This window comes from Hippoglossus hippoglossus, chromosome 2 (genome assembly GCF_009819705.1).
Source record: "Hippoglossus hippoglossus isolate fHipHip1 chromosome 2, fHipHip1.pri, whole genome shotgun sequence".
Taxonomy (NCBI): Eukaryota; Metazoa; Chordata; class Actinopteri; order Pleuronectiformes; family Pleuronectidae; genus Hippoglossus; species Hippoglossus hippoglossus.
The window spans coordinates 6,364,754-6,384,871 of record NC_047152.1 but is presented as its reverse complement, the minus strand read 5'-3'; the positions used below and the strand labels follow the sequence as shown (position 1 = coordinate 6,384,871).

The 20,118-nt window shown below is 42.1% G+C and overlaps 3 protein-coding genes, 2 long non-coding RNA genes and 1 other non-coding gene across 6 annotated transcripts; 3 read left to right on the top strand and 3 right to left on the bottom strand.

Annotated features, from left to right (window-relative positions):
• The first annotated feature begins 1,281 nt into the window (after nucleotides 1-1,281).
• Nucleotides 1,282-5,541, top strand: LOC117777812. Its single transcript, XR_004616673.1, has 3 exons — nucleotides 1,282-2,564; nucleotides 2,755-3,557; nucleotides 3,591-5,541. It is a non-coding gene; the product is annotated as an uncharacterized LOC117777812 (long non-coding RNA).
• An 88-nt stretch (nucleotides 5,542-5,629) lies between these two features.
• Nucleotides 5,630-6,281, bottom strand: LOC117777816. The gene is made up of 2 exons (XR_004616675.1): nucleotides 5,858-6,281; nucleotides 5,630-5,826 (listed from the first exon to the last, which is right to left on the bottom strand). It is a non-coding gene; the product is annotated as an uncharacterized LOC117777816 (long non-coding RNA).
• Nucleotides 6,282-6,353: 72 nt separating this feature from the next.
• LOC117777793 (dTDP-D-glucose 4,6-dehydratase-like) lies at nucleotides 6,354-9,745 on the bottom strand. Its single transcript, XM_034612766.1, has 12 exons — nucleotides 9,554-9,745; nucleotides 8,789-8,855; nucleotides 8,614-8,682; nucleotides 8,407-8,497; nucleotides 8,168-8,316; nucleotides 7,984-8,082; nucleotides 7,590-7,649; nucleotides 7,465-7,508; nucleotides 7,221-7,386; nucleotides 7,077-7,132; nucleotides 6,808-6,905; nucleotides 6,354-6,690 (listed from the first exon to the last, which is right to left on the bottom strand). Exons 1-12 carry the CDS (start codon nucleotides 9,595-9,597, stop codon nucleotides 6,608-6,610), a joined length of 1,026 nt encoding a protein of 341 aa, XP_034468657.1. The 5' UTR covers nucleotides 9,598-9,745; the 3' UTR covers nucleotides 6,354-6,607.
• A 496-nt stretch (nucleotides 9,746-10,241) lies between these two features.
• Nucleotides 10,242-15,265, top strand: gpr180 (G protein-coupled receptor 180). The gene is made up of 10 exons (XM_034612754.1): nucleotides 10,242-10,492; nucleotides 11,066-11,209; nucleotides 11,291-11,385; nucleotides 11,619-11,724; nucleotides 11,838-12,018; nucleotides 12,130-12,179; nucleotides 12,324-12,481; nucleotides 12,563-12,760; nucleotides 12,852-12,929; nucleotides 13,243-15,265. Exons 1-10 carry the CDS (start codon nucleotides 10,354-10,356, stop codon nucleotides 13,396-13,398), a joined length of 1,305 nt encoding a protein of 434 aa, XP_034468645.1. The 5' UTR covers nucleotides 10,242-10,353; the 3' UTR covers nucleotides 13,399-15,265.
• A 217-nt stretch (nucleotides 15,266-15,482) lies between these two features.
• trnas-cga lies at nucleotides 15,483-15,564 on the bottom strand. The gene has a single exon. It is a non-coding gene; the product is annotated as a tRNA-Ser (tRNA).
• Nucleotides 15,565-16,157: 593 nt separating this feature from the next.
• On the top strand, nucleotides 16,158-18,372 carry LOC117777803 (small integral membrane protein 11A-like). The gene is made up of 3 exons (XM_034612773.1): nucleotides 16,158-16,289; nucleotides 17,135-17,350; nucleotides 17,673-18,372. Exons 1-2 carry the CDS (start codon nucleotides 16,275-16,277, stop codon nucleotides 17,321-17,323), a joined length of 204 nt encoding a protein of 67 aa, XP_034468664.1. The 5' UTR covers nucleotides 16,158-16,274; the 3' UTR covers nucleotides 17,324-17,350; nucleotides 17,673-18,372.
• Nucleotides 18,373-20,118: the final 1,746 nt, after the last annotated feature.

The window sequence follows — 20,118 nt, the reverse complement described above, 5'->3', positions numbered from 1 at the left end:
TGGCTAATCTCTATTAACAGCTATCGGCATCTGAGTGCAAATACATTTACAAAACGATAGTTGATGCATTTCGTAGCTCTCCACACATCACATACTGTTTACATGCGAGCAACTAAAACCTGCTCCCTCTCCTACAGATTCTGCATATTCACATGCAGAGTCTGTTTATAGAGATTACGCTTTGGCCAGCGCTGTCCCACGTTGTTCCAAAGAATCCTTGCGTCTGCATAGCACAGTAAGATATAGGACGGATAAAGTGTGCTAATCGACAAGTGGCATAAAAGAACTGAAGATTTAAGAACCTTGATATAATCTATGCTTAATACCTGGTTAGCCCCACTTTGCTCTGCCATGGAACCAGGCTACAAGTAGCAGCTGACCTGCACCCATGATGTCCGTGTTGGGTCCCAGTTTGAACATATAAGAGAACCTCCACTGTCATTTGAATGATTCAGTGGTAGAAGCCCAATCCCCCACTGTGTCTTATCAGCAGCAGAATACGCCAAAATGCACTGTTGCTGCCTGGTGGGGAAATTTATTATTTCTTATCAGGGTATTAATTTGTTTTGTTTACATCGATAATTTTAGTGAAATAAAGAAAATCTAGGTTGTGTATATAGTTAGGCTCTTTAAAATAGAAAGAAGAATCTCCACTGAAAAAGAATGTGAATTAAAAGTGAAACAACACTTGATGTGTAGAAGATTATCTTTGATCACTCGACATTGGACCATGCAGTGTCTGACAAACTGAGCTCAGTGGGCAATTTGAACCAGCTCAGCAGATTTATTCTTTACAGTTTTGTACACACACAATCAGATTCCCTCAAATTGCCCACTGGCTTTGACACATGACAAGGCTGGATCAAGGCAACAAAACATGCAAGTGTTGTTGTTTTTTGGTCAAGGAGTTAAAAATGCCAAACCAATGATTATAATTCTACAGCAGGCTTTAGTTATTATTTTTTTCCCGTTGTCTATTTTTATTTATTTTTTTACACTTCTTGTCATGCTCGGGTCAGTCGTTGACTCCGTGTCCCTCGAGTACAAGTTGATAAGGAGGTTCAGCGAAGTAGTTGGCGCGATTCGAGAAGAGTTTGAGGCTGAGTTGATGCCAGAGGACTGAGCAGACAGCGGATCACATGCAAAATCTCATTTGTGTAGATTTTCCAAAAAGCTTCTATTTGTAGCAGGAGAGGCAGTTGTGGCAATCGAGTAAAGACGCAACCATCGCTCGACCACGTCGACCTTCTGAATGAGCCGAAATGAGTTGGCGTTTTTTTTTCTTTCAGTTGCTGTTTAAATGTGGTTCAACTGTTACTGTAGCGCATCGTTCTCTCTGTTGTTCTAATATCGGCTAAACTACAATGAAGCGCTGGTTAAATCGGCGTTGACCAGAACTGTGTTCGAGGTGTCCCAAAAAATTATTTCAGCACCTGATAAATGATTCTAAACACTTCTCCTGCAGCAATGGTGGATAGTCTCCGTCTTAGATTTCTTACAGCAACTGTTAAATGAAGGAAGAAGAAGCAGCAGCAGCAGGGAGACAGAAATTAGTGACTGGACCATATGTTGAAGATAGTATTGCAGATGACAATCACTAATGAAGGATTTGCTTAGTTTAGAATTCACTTTACACGTGGACAGATCTCTTTTTTAAGTTGCACTTTTTCTTGGACACCGGGAAACGTAGAGACTGAAGCTCCTTACACAGTTGATGATACACAATCTTAATTGTGTTACGTTTCCCATAAGCGTCTCAAAATCCCCTCATTGTTGATGTTTTTGAGGGGGGGTTTTTTGGAGTAGGAACATTTGGACGCTTTCAGGCACTTGTTACATATCAGTGTCTACCTTTAACTATTGACTGAATACGACGAGTTTAGCACTTGCAAACTGACACTGTTACATAGTCCCTGTTTCGAGGGGGAAATTGTCAGCATTTGTTACTTGAATCCGTGGCTTTTTATGCAGCTGGTGTAGTTCAATAAAAATTCCAAGTGTGTTTAAAATACCTTCAAGAAGGAAATGGTGTCAGAGTTAAAAGTTGGAGAAAGAATCTGGTTCCGTGTAGACATTGCCGTGCCTTCTAACAGCCACTAGGGGGCAGATAGACTAACCGTGGAATAATGGCGTGATTACAGGCTGCAGGGGAGTGACTGGGCATTTCACATGCGGTGATACCGATGCTAGGACTTTATGATTTAAGGCAGGGTCTGAGCATGTTGTTGACTGCTGGTAGTGTAGATAGGAATTTTTAACTTTGGCGATTTACAGCAGGGAATTGTGGGAACTTGAGTTTACCTCACTCTTCATCTTGTGTACAGAGCAATCTGGTCACGTCGTAGTGTTCGGAGCACGCACATAAATATGCAATGTATCCAGTTCTTTTTTTTCTAGGAAGACGGACTATAATCGATCAGCTGTAGTTACTTTTGAACTGAGTTGGAGCAACACTTAAACTACCACTGTGCCCCAAACCCCACCACCATTTCGTCAAAACACCCCTCCCCACCCCAGCGAGGCTCTGGGCCTCTAAAGGAAGTGCAATAGAGATACAGCTACTCGTGGTTTGCTTCACTTTGCCGTCTCCAGGATTTTGTTCCGTCTGTGCTCCGTTTGGATTCAAAGCACAAACTGGCACAAGTGGAATCGGCTCAAATTCTGACGCGATGTGCACGGTGCCTTGAAAAGACTGGAGCAAGTGGGTTAGGGCTGGGTACTTTGACACAGTAGTGACCTCACCGTGCATGGAAGTCACCCCAGGTTGGCAAAATTCACAAGTGCTGAGCATTCACGGGGTTTAATCACAATTAAAACATATACATTATACATTGTTTCCAACAGATTTAGAAAACTTTCAGAAAGATGAGTCAAGGCCAAGAGAAATATAATTTAGTTGCCGTGTTGTGTTCCATTTTGGATTCCTCTCACTTCTGCTGTTTGCTTTTTAGCCACAGAAGTAGCAGAGCTCAATGGATGGAAGTTAGTTCATCCATCACTGTCTTCCAGACAGATTTTTTCTTTTTTGCTAATGAATCCTAATGATCCCTGTATCAGTTTTGTTAATTCGAGGCAAGACGTGCTCAGTTTTTTCCCTCTGAAAGAAAACTTAGTATTTTTTTTAATCCAGCACTTTATTTTATGGTTTTTGAAAATTTTTCAAAACCTTTTTTGATGCCTTAAATTCAAAGCTGATACCCAGCCCTAATGGAGCAGATCGGGAAGTTGGATACACTTGTATACAGCATTATCACGGCAACAGATACACTGACACTGTCACCATGGCACGATGCGTCGCTGCAGTAACTTAACTTGCCAGCAGGAGTATTTTGATGGTCAGTGACCAATTACTGGTGCTATGTCCCATTGCTGCGGCCTGCAGGCCCCTCTGTTGTAGAATAACTTCAAACCCCCGATAGGTTTTACAAAATATACTTTAGTTCGTTACTTTAGTCCTCTGTAGCACACGTCCTTCAAAACCTCCGAGGGGTATGTATGCGTGAGTGAGTGTGAAGTAGAAGGAGAGGTTTCTCAACAATAAAGTGTGTATGTGTCCGGTGTGTGTGCATGAGTGTGTGTGTGTGTGTGAGTGAGTGAGTGTGTCGTATGGAAAGGTTCTTCCACATATGAAACAGTTGTTTTCGTTTTTCTTTTGGTTTTTTTCGGGACCAGGTGGAGTTCTAGTTAACAGCAACCGTGGGATTCAGCTGTTCGCGCGCAGTTCTCGAGTCTACTTTCGCTGCTAGTTTGTGTAATTTATCAAGCATTTCTGAGAAATATTTATTTTTATAAGCCTAATACAAAAGTTGATATTTTACAAAGTGACTTGACCAAAAGACAGTAAACAAAAACACTGGCACTTGAATGTTGAATGTCATTGGTATGAGTGAAAATTTCTATTTTTCTGGGGTAGTGTGAGCTTTTTAATGTTAAAGATGCAACGTGCAGGGATTTCTCTTTGGATATGTCACTGTTACAAGCTTTCTTATACAAATCCAAGTCCAAAAGCAACAATACTGTCACTGGTGCCAAAAGGCTAAACATCCCAATAAAAGAGTTCTCTAAAACAGGCCGATACAAAGGTTTTTACACCATGTGCACATCTTTCTTTATTTTATTTATTTTTACATAGTCCCTACAGCCCAACATTCACCTTATAAAACCACATTTAAATTTGCAAGATCTATATTTTTATTTGTATTTCAACCAAATTGCACACACTCATAAATATCTCCTAAATATGGCAGATGTTTTTTGTCATCAAGATGCATAAATTGTTTTGATTTGAGAAAATGCGTCGGGTGAACTCTTCCTCTTCTTTCCCCTGTACAATATGTGAAGATGTGCACGTGGTGTCTCACGAGCTGAAGCACTGGCCCTTATTGTGACAGTGATGTATCAAGAGAAACGTCCTACACGAGTTACCTTTAAAGTCACATTGGACTCAGTATCCGATCCATAAAACCTGTTTGTGCGACAGGTTCCATTGCCAATAATGATAATCATCCATAAACAGCCATTTTTTAATTGGCAAACAAAATTTGAGACAATACCACCATGTATGCCAAGGTTTGGATAAAAAATAAAATAAAACATTACGATCAAAGACCATTTTGTAAAAAAAATGTAATTTTAAAAAAACATTCAGTACAAAAAACAAGTGTCCAGATTCTCTCCAAGTCGGTTGTTTTTTTTCTTTTCATTTGAGTCTTTACACTTTTCCTTCCCGTTTAAAAAAAACCCTTTGTGGTGAATGTCTGGCAAGTGGCGACCTTCAAAGTCTTCATAACACAGAATTAACTGTGGTTCTATTGCTATGTTGTTGTGATTTGCATATTTTCAGGCGTCAGTGTGTGAACTCTGTCACTGGGGAGGTTCTGGCCAATCAGAAATGAGGATCCACTCTGCGGTCCTTTTTCTTTTTTTTTCTTTTGCAACAGGCGGCTGATCCGTCGTGCATGAGAATCTTAACGTAGCTTGTATTTCTACTGAAGGTCCACTTAGCAGAGACACTCTGTAGTTTCCATGACTGCAGCAACAACGGACCAGAATGCATTGCAGCCAAAGTGAAGCTGTGATCACGGACAGATCAACCGCTGGTGAATAATCACATTTTATAGCGTTTTCTGTGCACAAACTCAGATATTTGCGTGAGTAAGGTTATGGCTCTTCTGCCGTTATGACAAACGGCACTCTGGGAAACCCGGTACACACGAACACTCTGCGGCTTTATTTCATTTTCAGTTTGATTATCTTTAGAAAGTGATCCGACATTTAATAAAGCAAAGTGTGTAGACTTATTTAGGAATGGTTTCCGCTTAGACACTGAAATGAAATGGAGCCCGGTGTTGTGGCCATTACTGACTGGCCAGAAGCCCCCTCCCCAGTGTGAACACGCAGCAGCACCGGCCTGGTAGTTAGCATTTGCTTTATGTATTAGTTTTAGCAGTTGTGCACGAAGAGGAGCACTGCACGAAGAAAAGAAAACTGTGCATCTGTTCTGATTTTACCACAAATAAAGGTTTGGATTTGCAAATGTTACTGGTGTTGTGATGTTTCTTCTTCTTCCCCTTTCGTGTGTGTGTTTTCTAGATGTTTGAGAAAAACATGGACAGACGCCTTCAGCTATAAAATAACAAGTTTATTTCTGGTTAAAAATATTCTTCAGCATCATATGAAAAAATGTCAAGTGCAAAACACCTGACTGAGATAAAGGACTTTAAATTAGCTGTGGTTCACTTCTCAACCTTATTATGAGGCTGCTGTTATAACAAAAATATCTTTAGACAAAATACTGTTAAAGTTTGAAATGTTAAGTTGTCGCCACTGCGGCGCCACACCACGATCGCTCCTGCACAGACTCTCGCTCCAAATGTGCAAAATGGCAGCATTTGTTAAACACAAATGACCTAATGTCTTCCCTGTTCTGCGCGCACTACAATATTTGGTCACTGGATTATCAAGCTACCTGCTGAATTGAAATGTACACAGAGGATTTAAAGAAAAATGTGTGAAAGATACAAGTACATGTTTGTACAAGCTCCTGAAAGTCCATCAACGGTTCCAAAATAAATCCAGGGTCTGACACAAATGTGAAGCTGCAGTTTGAGACGTGACAGCGAGAGATGACGTGGTTCTTCATTTGGTTTTTCAGCCCAGTTTGACCAGTTTGTTTATTCGCCCTCAGGGAAACACCAAAACAAACAATGCTGTCGAGAAAGGCGATCAAATTCCGAGATATTCCAGAGCACGATGAGGAGCTTTCAGGTTTCTATGTACATTCAGAGTTTTTTTTCAAACATCTAAACTATGTGAATAAAAAGTGAACAAGCCAAAGTTGAGCAGAACAGGTCTGCTAGACAACATCAGCTGAATCTGTAATTAATATCGAGATAAAGTGCATCCATTTCCAGTAGAAGCTTTGGTTAAAAAGAGGCTCTGCACCTCGGTTGGTCCAACGGTCATTCAGACATAATACTGAGGCTAATGAAGCACCAGTTGTTATTTGAGCTGTAAATCAGCCATAACACAATTTGTGCCACACAAATATGTGAAATAAAAAATATATAACATCGCTGCCTGGTGACTCAGTTCAGTCTTCGATTCGTCAAAGCGCGGGGTCGCCCCGGATTTGTCTCAAGTCCTCGCCGGCATCTGACCAGAAGTCTGGGTGCTCCTGGTACCATTTTACTGGAAGACACAACACTGGAATTATTACAACACATTATATACTATGAAACTATCTCATATCTTTGTTGTTCATCTTTATTTACAGTCCATGGTTTGATAATGTGTGTGTTACTGTACCAGTTTGTCTGATGCCCTCAGCCCAGGACACCTCGGCCCTCCAGCCCAGCTGCTGCAGCTTCTCGCACGTGATTGGGTAGCGGAGGTCGACCTGCGGCCTGTAGAGCATCAGTAGGTTCACATGTGTCTCGTGTTGTTATGGCGATGTCGGTCATAGCGTTAACAAGCCATCAAAATCTGAATTTTAATGAAGGGCAAGGCTGTGGCTATTTCCTGGAATTGTTTCATACATCTGCAGACTGAGTAAATACTGAACTTAATTGACTCACCTGTCAGGCACAAAGTCCAGCCAATCGTTCACCTCCGAGTCCGGAACATTCTTCACCTAAATAAAAAAAAATACACTGTTTTATTAATACCTACATAATAAATAGTAGTTGAAATATTTGAATAAGCAAAACACTGAAACGCACCATCCTTATAAGATGCCTGGCCAGTTGCATGATGGGAATCTCGCAGCTTGACCCCATGTTGTAGATTTCGCCCACAATCCCTTTCTCCAGGACCAGCAGGAAGGCACTGACGGCGTCGTCGATGAACAGGAAATGGCGAGATTTAGGGAGCGTTCCCTGGATGGTGCTGCGGTGCAGAACGTGTCAAACAGATACCGAAGTATCTGGATTCACATTTTTCAAAATACAAGTCTGACAAACCTACCATTTCTTGTTCATTCGCAACAGGGTGAGAAACCTCGGAATGACCTGAAAGATGATTTGTGACTTATTATTTCATATTTTTACAAAAACAAACATTAGCAGCAGTTGTTAGTGAGGATCTTGAACCTTCTCAGTGAACTGCCGGGGCCCGTAGATGTTGTTGCTCCTGGTGATGATGATTGGAAACTGGTGACAGATAAACAGCTGAATTTAGCTCATCAAATGAATTTAACCAAGTTTCTTAAACTAAAATCGATCATAACAGGAAAACAAGTCCAACTACTTCTACTAAAGCAAGAAACGCTGCATCTTAGTCACATTTAAACCTGCGTGAAAAAGCCTTAAATGCAGGAAATAAATTGATTGCTTTTGTGGATGTCTGTTTTTAATAGTTTGCTGCTGTAACAGGGCAAATCATTTATCTTATAGTATCCTGTCTTATCTTCTATTTAAATCTTATTGTATATTATCTTATCGTATCTTAACTTATCTTGTTGTTTTCTTATCTTATCTTATCTACCTTGTATTCATCCCAGTAGGATCTGACCAGGAACTCTGCGGCTGCTTTCGTGGCAGAGTACGGGTTGGACGGCCTCACCGGGCTGCTCTCATCAAACACCTGCAGACGACAAACACCAAATATTCAAGTCAGTAAAACACACATGAACCCAAAAACACAAACTCCACCCAGCCTCTCCACTGACCTCGTCCAGCCCAGCTCCGTACACCTCATCGGTGCTGACGTAGATGAAGCGCTGAGGCCGGTGTCTGGCCTGATGTGCAGCTGCAAGTAAAACTCTGGTGCCGTCGACGTTCACCCGCTGGAAAGTGGAAGGAGATTCAAACGACGACTCTGAGGAAACAACAGCACAGTGCGTGGGAATGAAATAAACAGTTGTATCTGCACAGTAGAGATGTAACCTCAGTGAGAACAACTGCTCACCGACATGTGTTTTGGCCGCCAGGTGGAAAACCACATCGATGTTCTCTGTGTTGAAAATGTGGTCGACCAACCGCGAGTTACACACATCTCCCTGTTGAAGAAGTAGAAAATAATATCTATAAACTACTGGATATCATAGTTGTCCAAATGTCACTTCAGACAGAGGTTATCTTTAGTCGTAAAATATTTGAATACAGCAGCTCTCACTCTGATAAAGGTGTAGTTTGCTCTGTCTTCAATGCTCTCCAGACTCCTGGGGCTGCAGCAGTAATCCAACTGGAAAACACGGGAGAAACTCGCTGAAACACATACATTTATATTTTATATATATATATCATTTTCAGCCATTTGTTGTGTACAAACACAGGAAGTGAAAACTCACATTATCCAGGTTAATAATTCTCCAGTCAGGGTGTCTGTCGACCAGTGAACACACAAGATGGGAGCCGCTGGAGGACGAGAGATACAGTAGGAAAATGTTTTGTTTATTTCTTAATTCAAATTCTATATATTTGTGTTTTCTTTTTATTTATAGTGATTTAAACTTAGGTTTTATGATTAAACTGTAAAATATCAAGCCTCGGTTACAGTTCTTTGCCATAAGGGTTTGATCACAACATCTTTGGAATCATTTAAAAATATATTTGTTGGCCAATATATTGAAATAGCAATTTTGTACCTTCTAATATATATATTTTTTAATTATTATTATTTATCCTTTATTAACCCATTGAGAGAATAAAAGAAATGACACACACATACACAAACTCCACTAAAACAAAGCAAACAAATTAAAAACAAAGAACCTACAAGGATCTGTGGCTACACTGAATTATGGGAATTATCAACGACATTGTTCTATGAAAAGTGATTTTAACAGATTTCTAAAGAGATGCTAACTAATGTAAACAAGTATTTGAATTTTCTGTCACTTGATACTTTACGCTACATTCACCTGTAACAAAATAACCAAGATACTGAAAGGTTCAAGATACGACAACACAATAATGATAAACACATTAAAAACAGGAAATCATACCACTCAACAGTTTGTTCAACATAACCGTGTGTGTCAGTGCAGCTGCAATGTGGATGTAATAGAACACATTAAAGACAGAGGTTCAAAGTGACAGTGGAGTGAACTCACATGAATCCGGAGCCTCCAGTCACCAGGACAGTGTTAAAGTCCATCTTTTCATACACACACAGTTATAATAACTTCATCTTCACTGTCCCCTCCTCCTCTTCCTCCTCCTCTTCCTCCTCTTCTCTGCCTGACAGCTCACACTGATCCTCTGTTTGCTTCCGCACTGACGACGCGTCGTTTTGCGACAGCTACGGTTCTCCTTTACGGCAGTGTTGACACGTTGAATACGTGTCGAGGCGGAGCAGACCGCTTCCTAGCTCTCCGATTGGTCGTCCCTTGTGACGTAGACAAGTCGGCGCTCTCTGATTGGGTCTCACTCAAGCTGTCAACAGTGTCGCCCAGGCAAGGTGGCCGGAAGTAGTGTCAAAATAAGAGTATGAAGCCATTGACAGGACTTGTTTACATGTGTTATTATTTTATTAAAGTCACATATAATTATTTAAAACCTCACATATACAGTGATTAACAGTAGCTTGCATCTACTAAAGTATGGTTTTAAGTCACATTTTCATTATATTCTGCTTTAGCATATAGAGTCTGTGTTGTCACATTTAAAGGAAACTTTTAAGAAACATATGGTTGTCTTAATTTTATATCTACGTGAGGTTATTCTGTCATTTTGTTCTATGGATCTTAACAACACACACGCACGCGAAGCTTTTATTTGGGAGCGGAAACACACAACATCCGGTCCTGACTGGGTTCCCCGGTGCAGCTTGACGCGGCGGCTTCTCCTCTGGTTGCGTGGCTCATTGAGTTGATTGTTGCGTGAACGTTTTTTGCGGGGAGACGCGGGACGGATGGCGAGGCTGTTGTGCGCGCTCGCGGCCGCGGTGCTGCTCGGCGCGGGGGTTCGCGGGAAAACCGTGACGGGACTTTTGAGGAGCGACGCGGCGCGGGAGACGCGCGGCCAGTTCATCTCTTCATTCATGTACCAAGGTAACAGGAGGAGGAGGAGGAGGAGCTGCTAACGTGTCACCTCAGACCTGCACTGATCGCAGCCTCCTTCCGTTCTCATGCGGGGTTTGTGTCCATTTTTGTGCGTGTGACGTGCACGTCATCATCACTTTATCTAATCGTGTGCACAGCATCCCTGACGTCACTTTACATCACAACACTGTATGTAAGTGTGTGTGTGTGAGGTCAGAGGTCACTGAGCTGGGTGGAGGGTCCCTGCAGGGTTTAAACCTGAGCAAAGAAAAAGAATAAAACAACAGAATATTAAAACTCCAAGGGCCCTGACAACTGGAGACAAACGTGTGTGCAACCTCAGAAATCCTCTGTTTGCTGGATGTAAACCAGAGAACCCGTAACATTAGAGAAGCTGAAACTATATCTACCACCAAAATGAACTCATTCCCCTATTATGAGGTTTGATGCTCAATTTTCAGTCGACTGACTAATGGCCTCACTAAACTGGATTTGTGTTAACCGCACTGCAAACCCGAGGTGATATTCCAGTATAAATTGTTATGTTATTTCTCTAACATCAGATTATTTTTCTCTCTTTAGGCGATGGTGGTCTGTTAGTGTGTCGGCTGGACAACTCGGCTCTGGCCACAGAGAAGGAGTCCATACTGCTGCTGTACAAGGACACGGACCCGGACCTGGACACCCTGAGCTGCAGCGAGCGGCTGGCCCGAGCCCACTTCACCAGTAAGGAGCAGCGTGTTGCAGACGCGGTGCCGCTGTATTGATTTATCCTTCTCACTGTCCTCCTCTTCCTCCTTCCTGCAGTTCCTCTGAGTCAGGAAGAACACAACCAGACGATCCCTCGACAGTCGTCCCCGACAGCCTGGCAGGCCCTGTACGCTGACAGATACACGTGTCAGGTAACGTTACAAAGAAACCACCTCCCCACCGATTTAAAGTTGGAATAGTAGTAAACTGTATTTATAAAGAAGCTTTCACAACACAGTAACAAGGTGCTTTACAAGTTATTGATGAAAAATTTAAGGCAAACAATAGGAAACTGTTCAAGCAAACAATTAAAAGCAATGAGTCACACTAAGTTTTTTTTCTTCTTCTCCTTGCATTTCTTTTCTCTTTGTTTCTGCGTCTCCAGGAAAGCGCCGTGATTCCGTCTCACCCTGATCTCAGTTTCACCGTGTTGCTGTTGAACGCAGACGCGGCCGGAAATCCTCTGGAGCACTTCAGTGCGGAGGAGGCAGGTGAGATGGGGCGAACGCAAACTTTCTAAATAGGAAGTGTAAAGTTAAACGCTGGCCGGGTGTATCTGATATTTTTCTTGAAAAATCATTAATTTACTCTCTCTTGTACTCAGGTCTCCACAGTTTCTACTTCCTCCTGCTGCTTGCCTTCTTCATCGCCTGCTGTATCTACATCAAGCCCCTGCACCAGGCCCTGAGGAAAGGAGGCCCCATGCACACCGTCTTCAAAGTGCTCACCACGGCGCTGGCGTTGCAAGGCGGCTCCGCTCTCTGCAAGTACATCCACCTGGCCAGGTAGAAACCACAGAGCTCCCAAGTAACATACATTTTCACTTCTTAATAACTAGCCTTTGATTTGGAAGATGAAATAATCCAGTATTGTTTTTTGTTCCCTCCTCTCTGCAGGTATTCTCGAGATGGTATCGGTATTCCTCTGATGGGCAGCCTGGCAGAATGTAAGACCCTCGTACCTAAACACGTCTTTTCTTTCCTTCTCTCTGCTTCTGAAGTTTCTTATACGATTCAGAGGAACTTCTTGCATTTGTAAACGCAACGTAACCTAATTATGTTACGTACTTTCCCTTCCTGCCCCGGTGCAGTCTGGGATATGGTGTCCCAGGTGTCCATGCTATACATGTTGCTGAGCCTGTGTATGGGCTGGACTCTGAGTCGCGGCAGGAAGCCTCAGTCCAGACCTCTGCAGTGGGAACACTCTCCGGCCTCCACGGCTGTCGCTGTCGGTGGAGTCGTCACACATGTACGCAGGAAAACCTATTTCAAATAAATATGTGAGACCGATGTTATTTTGGTTCAGGAAACATCACCATTGTTTCTTCAGGGAGTGCTGCTGCTGTGGGAGCTATACTTAGAGTCCGAGAGGGAACACCACAGCTACCACGCCGGGCTGAGTCTGGCAGGCATCCTCCTCCTGGTGCTGAGGGTGGGCTTGGCCGTGCTCTTGGCCTCTGTCCTCTACCAGATCATCTCCACCGAGAGGAGCACCCTGAAGAGAGACTTCTACCTCAGCTTCGCCAAGGTACACCACGCCATACGCTCGCCCGCAGCCTCCTCACGAGCACAATCCTCCCCCATAGCTCCTCATGTGGTCACACGTTCTGTGTTTACAGGGATGCTTCCTGTGGTTCCTCTGTCACCCGGTCCTCGTCCTCACGGCTGTTATCTTCAACGAGCACCAGAGGGAGAAGGTCTGTAAACGCACACAATCAACATTTCAGCAAAGCAGCACTCTGATGTGTTTGAGTCTGGGATTTCAGGGACTGGTCACGTTATACATAATGTTTTAATGACTTCATGTTAGAAATCCGATCATTAGAACCAAATAGTGGTTGAAATTTAAATTTTCAGGGTGAATGAGACTTTAAAGTTCATCCACTGTCACCATGTTTCTCGTTGCCTGAAACTCAAGTATGCGCTGCCCTCTAGTGGACGTATTGCTTAGCAGCCAATCAGATCCTGCGTTTTCAACTTGTTCTTCCACCTCGTCTTCCCTCTCTGCAGGTGGTGACTATCGGTGTCATCCTGTGCCAGTCCATCTCCATGGTGATCCTCTACCAGCTCTTCCTGTCTCGCTCGCTCTACTGGGAGGTCTCCTCTCTCTCCTCCGTGTCTCTGCCGCTTACCATGTCCAGAACAAACCAGAGGGGGCGCTACTGAGCCAATCAGAGGGGAGTTGGAACACGCTGCGAGACCGAGGCTTCCCAGGGGCGAGACTTCCCGAGCACGACGATGCAAACACGCCGCGACACCACAGGGACTGTTCTCCTTTGCTGTGAAATGATTCCATAGGGAATAACCAATGGCACCTGGCGAAGAAGTGACCGGAAACAATAGCATGGGTCAGAGGACATTTACAGCAACACCCTACCTCTAGTGACAGATGATTTTTAACATTGCTGAGCCGGAGGGAAGGTTATCGAGACCACTTGTGCTCTCCGTTACAACACAGGACGTCCTACCCAACAGCCACAGTACAACTTTGAAGTGAAGGAGGATGAGGATGGAGGAAGATGGATCCTCGAGATTTCAACAAGTCAAGAATGAATTTGATCGTGACTGTGCGGCAGGTAGCGAGGATGGTCCCGGACCTGAAGGACACAGGCTGAGACCACATCCTCATGTCCTCTAACCTTAACCCCATCCAAAGAGTTTAAGATTTAAGAAAGACACAAAGAATACGTTTTTGTTTGTTTTGTTGTATATTTTTTTTTATTTCTGTAAATGCAGCTCATTTATTTCTGTCATTCCTACGAATGTGTAGCTCTCCGACTCAAACCCATTGGTCTCTACCATAACATCTACATCTTTTAAAAAATGTCTCACTTGTAGTTTTATTTAATTTAATTTCATCTGTTGGGGACTAGTTTCAGCTGCGGACTGATACACATATGCTGCACGAGTGGGAGCTTTTAGCAGAAAGGTACATGTGGGATCAGATGAAAATATATACTTGAACATGAGCCTCTGTGGGAGTTTTGTTAATCACAAAATGTGCTGATCTCTTCTATTAGCTCTTGTTGTTGACTGCTTTCCGTTGACGTGTATTTATGTTCACTGTGTTTGATTTTGTCCCACAGTGACAATCTTATTGCAATTACACAACAACACAAATCAATATGAGGCCCCTGGTTGAACTGTGAGTTCAATATTTTATATTTAGATGGTTGGAAATTTGTTACAGCAAATTTAATTTGAGTGTCCAGTCATATGTTTTTTTTTACTTTCTAGAGTTTCCATCTATTATAAGTATTTATTTTGTCACCTGTGGATATGTGGTAGATGTGGTAACTAATAAAACACAGTCGTAGTAGCAGCCGTTGGGACGTTTACTAAAAATACTGTTCTCAGAGCAGATCACTGTAACCTTGAGCCACATTTATGCCGCCTGGTAAAAGTAACCCAGTGCGGATAAATGCAAATGTTTAAGGCACTTATCCATCGTGCAGAAGGCGTCTGATTATCTAAATATTAATTTTGCAGCATGACAACAAACACAGACGTGCGTCCAGATTTAAAAAGCTGACATAAAGAAGGAGGATTTTAAGAATCACGGCGCAGGATCACACAAAGAGACAGGGATTTTTGTATCACTAATTATGGCATTATTTTTAAAAGTATGCCCACTTTAAGAGTCAAGACGCGCTGCAAACGGCTGCATGGGACATTCCTGTGGTTATTAATGCTGTAGTGCATGGCGACAATACATAGACACTGCATTAACCGATCCTAATACTATGAATACTATTCAATTCCTAACAAATCCTAACAATGCAACACAAATGCTAACAATTACTTGTCAAGTCCTGATCATTATGGGGAAAAGGAAGGAAAAAGAGGAAAGAAGGAGGGGGGGGGGGGAGAAAAGGAGATAGAGAAAGTAACTCCCTCCACACTTCTAATGCCAATAAAACTGATATGTTTACACTAACTTATAAATAAATCATTCACCTTTTGTATATGTAATGCATAGAAATAATAAACTGACAGGTAAACCCATGCTTCTCAGATTCTTTTTATTGTTTCTGCTGGACCTTTCCTGCCTTTTTCTGACCACAGATATGTTTTGAATTAAAAGACATCTAACAAACATATTTCACATTAACGGTAACCAAAGTCCTACCATTTGTTAGGACTTTTGTTAGGTTTGTTAGGACTTTGGTTAGGACTTGTTAGGTTTTGTTTAGGACTTACGGTAGCAGGCCAGTCGCTGGAGAAGCCACGCAAACAAAACAAAAAAGCAACGTCACGAACAGGATTCGAACCTGTGCGGGGAAACCCCATTGGATTTCGAGTCCAACGCCTTAACCTCTCGGCCACCGTGACAGTGAAAACATACCCTGATTCTGAACATCTTTAACCCACCATCATATTTATCTTGTTTTTATTGATCCGTTATAAATTGATCATCAACACTTGTGATTGCAAGAAGCTACAAGACTCAGCCGCAGCCATTAAATCCACAGCGACAACAAACCTTTACTGAACGAGCCAGAAGTCCTGGGTTTTATTATTTGAAGAAGAAACAACCTGAATAATCAATTTATTTTAATATTATTTTATAATGGTATATTGTGGCTAAAGTTAAGTTGTGATAGTAAAGTAATAAATCTATATTCAAGCACATGTCGTCATTCCGTCAAGGGTAATGATGCGTTCATCCTCTACGGGAAAATTTGGACATCGCTAATAAAGACAATTAAAAAGCTACAAATTAAATAAATATATAATAAAAACAGCTCGATTATTTTTGAATAATACAGTACCTCTGATTGTTTGTTTTTGTTAGTGCTGCAGTGGTTGAGCAACACCTCCGGCTCTGTCGTCGGCAGTAACCGGACACGTTATCATCTGCGTAGGGTTGTGTCCTTGGGCAAGTGAACATAACACAGATGACGGCCGACCGATACCGCGTGTTGATTGGCCCCTAAAGTACAAGCCCCGCCTTCTCCAGAGGACTATTAAACTAGCTCTGGCTAACACCGTTAGCTAAAGTTAAAACTACTACAGCTGAAGTCAACGCTTCCGGCGAGAAAATGATCAACTGGAAGGTAAATACACTTCACATTCTCTTTGAAGGAAGATTATGAATGTGTCAACATCGCTGTATAGTTAGGGTTCGGAATTTAATTTAATTTAAGCTCGTTGTCTGTTTTCTCCCCCCGCTAGCATGATGCTAACGTTACTCAGCTGTGCGTGCTGGCTCGTCGCGTTGTGTTTACTGCCGGTTGAGTAAAATTATGTTCGAGTAGCTTTGCGCACGTTGTCTTCGTGCTCAGTGACTTTTAACGTTGAGGTTTGATTTGTCTCTAAAGTGTCGTGTAATGCGACGGATTACCTGAGAACGTAAAAGTTTAAATACTGACTTGGGAGAGAGGAAAGTGGAGACATGTATAGAATTAAAGCCACCTGTTGAAAAATACATAGAGTGTGGTGTCTTTAGTAAACCGATGCCAGTAAACCTATGAATTGGGGGGGGTGGTTAAAGAAAGTGTGTATAGAGATGTTAAAAGTGGCAGATTTTGATGTTTAAGTTTGGTGCATGATCTGCTGCTTCTACATTAAGTCTAGAATACACATGGTGTGCAGCTGCCTCCCTCTCTCACCCACCACCCCCCGTGTCTGTGACCAATTTAACCCCATAGACAGCTGAGGCCTCTGGTGGATAAGAGAGGGGGGGCAACATCTTCTCCAGGGTTCCAGAGCTTTCTTTTCCATTATTTCAATCCCACGCACTCTTGTCTTCCCAAGATGGTTTATTTCCGGTGGGCTCACGTCAATCAAAAATGAAGCCGTTATGAATTCAGAGCAGCTCTGTGTCCACCAGAGATGCCTTTCCTCTGCGACTTTGTAGTAAGTCCCACATCAGACATGAACTCTCTTTGTCTGTCCCCAGGTTTTGGACAATGTCCCCATGCTCCTGTACATCCTGGCCCTGAAGACACTGTTGCTGTGTTTGGGGTTCGCCGGGGTGAAGATCTACCAAGGCAAGAAAATCGAGGAGGCCCTTAAAAGGGAACAGGCAGAGAAGAGGAAGCTGGCCGAACAGACGCAGGGGCTTATTGACCACTTGAAGGAAGACTGAGCAGAGGAGGGAAGCTGCCGAACACAGGTACGGCGCCTTATCTGGTCAAAAAGATCAGTTAAATTACTGTGTGGCCTTGCAGGGCTGATATTACAATAAAAACAACATTCAATCACTTTGGTTGACTTTAAAAATAGAAGACACTAAACATTGTCCAGGCCATGAGACACTGGCACTTTGTAGAATATTAATGAATTTCTATATGCAATATATATATATATATATATATATATACCTTGCTTGTGTACTATACAGTAGGATGCTTATAGACCCATAGTAGACAAGTTGTGTTGACAAATGATTGATTGATTGTGATCAAACTCACTCTTGTTCTTTCTCTCTTCTCCAGGGAAACATTTTACCGACCAGAGTATCCAATCTACCGGAGTACCGGGACAGATCACCATGTCAGTTTTCTATAAAACCATGTTTTAATAAGATAAAATTACTGCAGAATACTGTGGAATCTGTAATGAGATGGAGAGGAGACTTTTATTTATTTATTTATTTTCAGTGAACATCACCCCAGTAAAAGGAAAAACACAAGCATCAGCATCAACTTGTCATTTACTCCAGATTCAGACTCAGTTTCCCCAAACATCATCTCCTTTTCTTGTACGAAGGTGTTTGCGGTGGCTGCGGATGGAAAGGGTGATGCGTTTTTCGACAAAGCAAAGACTCAGACAGGGCCCAGCAGTGCAGGTCTACAGAGCAGTTTGTGATTGGACTGCCAACAAGTGAATGTGTGGTCTATGAAATCATGAATGAAGGGGTAAAACATTCATAGCACTGATGTGAAAGACTCAAAGTAGAAGCTAGCTGCTCGCCAAGCTTTTGTAAAAACCATCATTCTGCACTATGGCATTTACCTTGCTAGAACACACATTAGCCATTTCTTTGTTGTGTGTTTATTAGGGATGTTGCGATACGCAGGTATTAACGATAGTCATAACTTTTATAAATTGATTATTGATATCATGTTAGAAATACACATTTGTAGTAGGTGTTGGTAGTAGTAGTAGTAGTAGATTTTATGTGTAATTTATTTGAAAAAGACAAATGCACAATAAACAATGTTAAACATGAAATGGACTGATAGCAGTTATTACTTCAGCAGAGTAATTGATTAGAAGAAACATAACATATGTAACATAAAGGAAAAGTTTGAATATAAGAAAATGTCATCAATTTATCGGTGAGTCCAAGTGAGTTGTGCCAGATGTAGTGAAATTCCCTACGGGCAGTCCTAATATGTCACAATCTTAGTGACATGAGGGCACTGTGATGATGAAGGCCTATTAAAAGGAAATATTTGCATATTTGGGTGGTGTGATATTATTACAAAATTGTTCCTTCACCATGCAGGTCAGTCTCCTCTGTACCAGCGAGTGGCAGGGACACGCACAGTGATATCCACTCTGCGCACAGCTCTTGGTCCAGCTGAAGCAAGAAGTCCCTTCTAGAGACGCTGTCATGCATGCAGCTCCGGTACAGCACACATGTGTTGATGGCAGGAAAATCCAGCATGTTACTAAATATTGCAACAGGCCATCTACACGTGCCACTCTGAGAGAGGGAAGTTATAGAGTAATTCATTTTGATGCTTTGGAAAACTTTCATGCCAATAAAGCCCCTTTGAATTAAATTGAGAGAGAGAATTGTAGTGCAGCGTACAGTTTATCTGAATTACAGGCTACAATTAAGAAAAATAATGAGTGTTGCGATGTCTTAATAATAACCTTTCATGGAGTATTGGTGAGCCATTTGGTGAAGCATGTCAACCCAGACTTTTGTTTTATTGTTATAGGTCACTGTCTCTGGCTTCCTCTTGGATGGTGACATTTCTCCTGGGCTTGCACTGATACACAGTTAGTGTGATTTTGTCATGTTTCAGCACCTTGGTGTTGAACAGCTCCGCTCTCCTCAGCATTGAAGGCGGGAGCCTCTGCTTGAAAGTGCCTACAAGATCTGTTTTTTGTATAGGGGTAAATTATACCCAGTGGTGGTTATAGGTATAAATGCCCGTGTTTTTAATCTGGACACAATTTTAGGAAAAGTCAAAAACTTGTTAAAACATAGTTAAGTACATTTAGAAAACATTTTACCTGTTTTTTACACAGCACGTGTAAAAAATACAAAAAAATTGGTTCACTAGGCATCACCACCCCACTGCGCAACTGGATATTGGACTTCCTCACTGCAAGTTGGAAAAAACACCTCTGGGACCATCATCCTGATCACTGGGGTCCCCCAGGGCTGTGTTCTGAGCCCTCTGTTGTTCCCCTTGATGCCCTACAAAGGTAGTGCCTTTATAGTATAACTCAAACTACATCATCAAGTTTGGTGAGCCTCATCAGCAAAGACGACGACAGCCTACAGAGAGGAAGTGAACCCACTTGTCTGGTGTGATAACAACCTACCCTAGCACACGGTACATAATACACTTAATATCCATAGTAACGCTGTGGAATCATTCAGAAACAAACCTCCCCCTCCTGTCCTAACAACATTCTACAGAGGCACTATAGAAAGCACTTTGACTTTGCTGTAGCCTTTGACCTTTAAGTGGATGTAACCTTTGTCATAAACAGTACAAAGAAGAAGCAGTAATACTTAAAAGATGTTGAATATCCCTTGTACGGTTGAAGGTCTTCTGCACAATTTAGGTTACCAACTACCAAAGGATGTTAGCATGTGTTAGTGGCATTTTATTCTGCTGCTTCTACTACAGCACTTAATTCAACCAACTTTCAAGTCAAAATTTAAATTCCTTTCAGAAACGTCAAAAGAAGTAA

Coding starts and splice junctions, on each gene's coding strand:
- LOC117777793 (XM_034612766.1), bottom strand. CDS start 9,597: ATGGACTTTAACACTGTCCTGGTGACTGGAGGCTCCGGATTCAT. Junction 8,083..8,167: donor ACGGAGCTGGGCTGGACGAG/GTCAGTGGAGAG, acceptor TGTCGTCTGCAG/GTGTTTGATGAGAGCAGCCC. Junction 7,509..7,589: donor CCCGGCAGTTCACTGAGAAG/GTTCAAGATCCT, acceptor ATCATCTTTCAG/GTCATTCCGAGGTTTCTCAC.
- gpr180 (XM_034612754.1), top strand. CDS start 10,354: ATGGCGAGGCTGTTGTGCGCGCTCGCGGCCGCGGTGCTGCTCGGCGCG. Junction 12,019..12,129: donor AAGTACATCCACCTGGCCAG/GTAGAAACCACA, acceptor TCCTCTCTGCAG/GTATTCTCGAGATGGTATCG. Junction 12,761..12,851: donor TCTACCTCAGCTTCGCCAAG/GTACACCACGCC, acceptor CTGTGTTTACAG/GGATGCTTCCTGTGGTTCCT.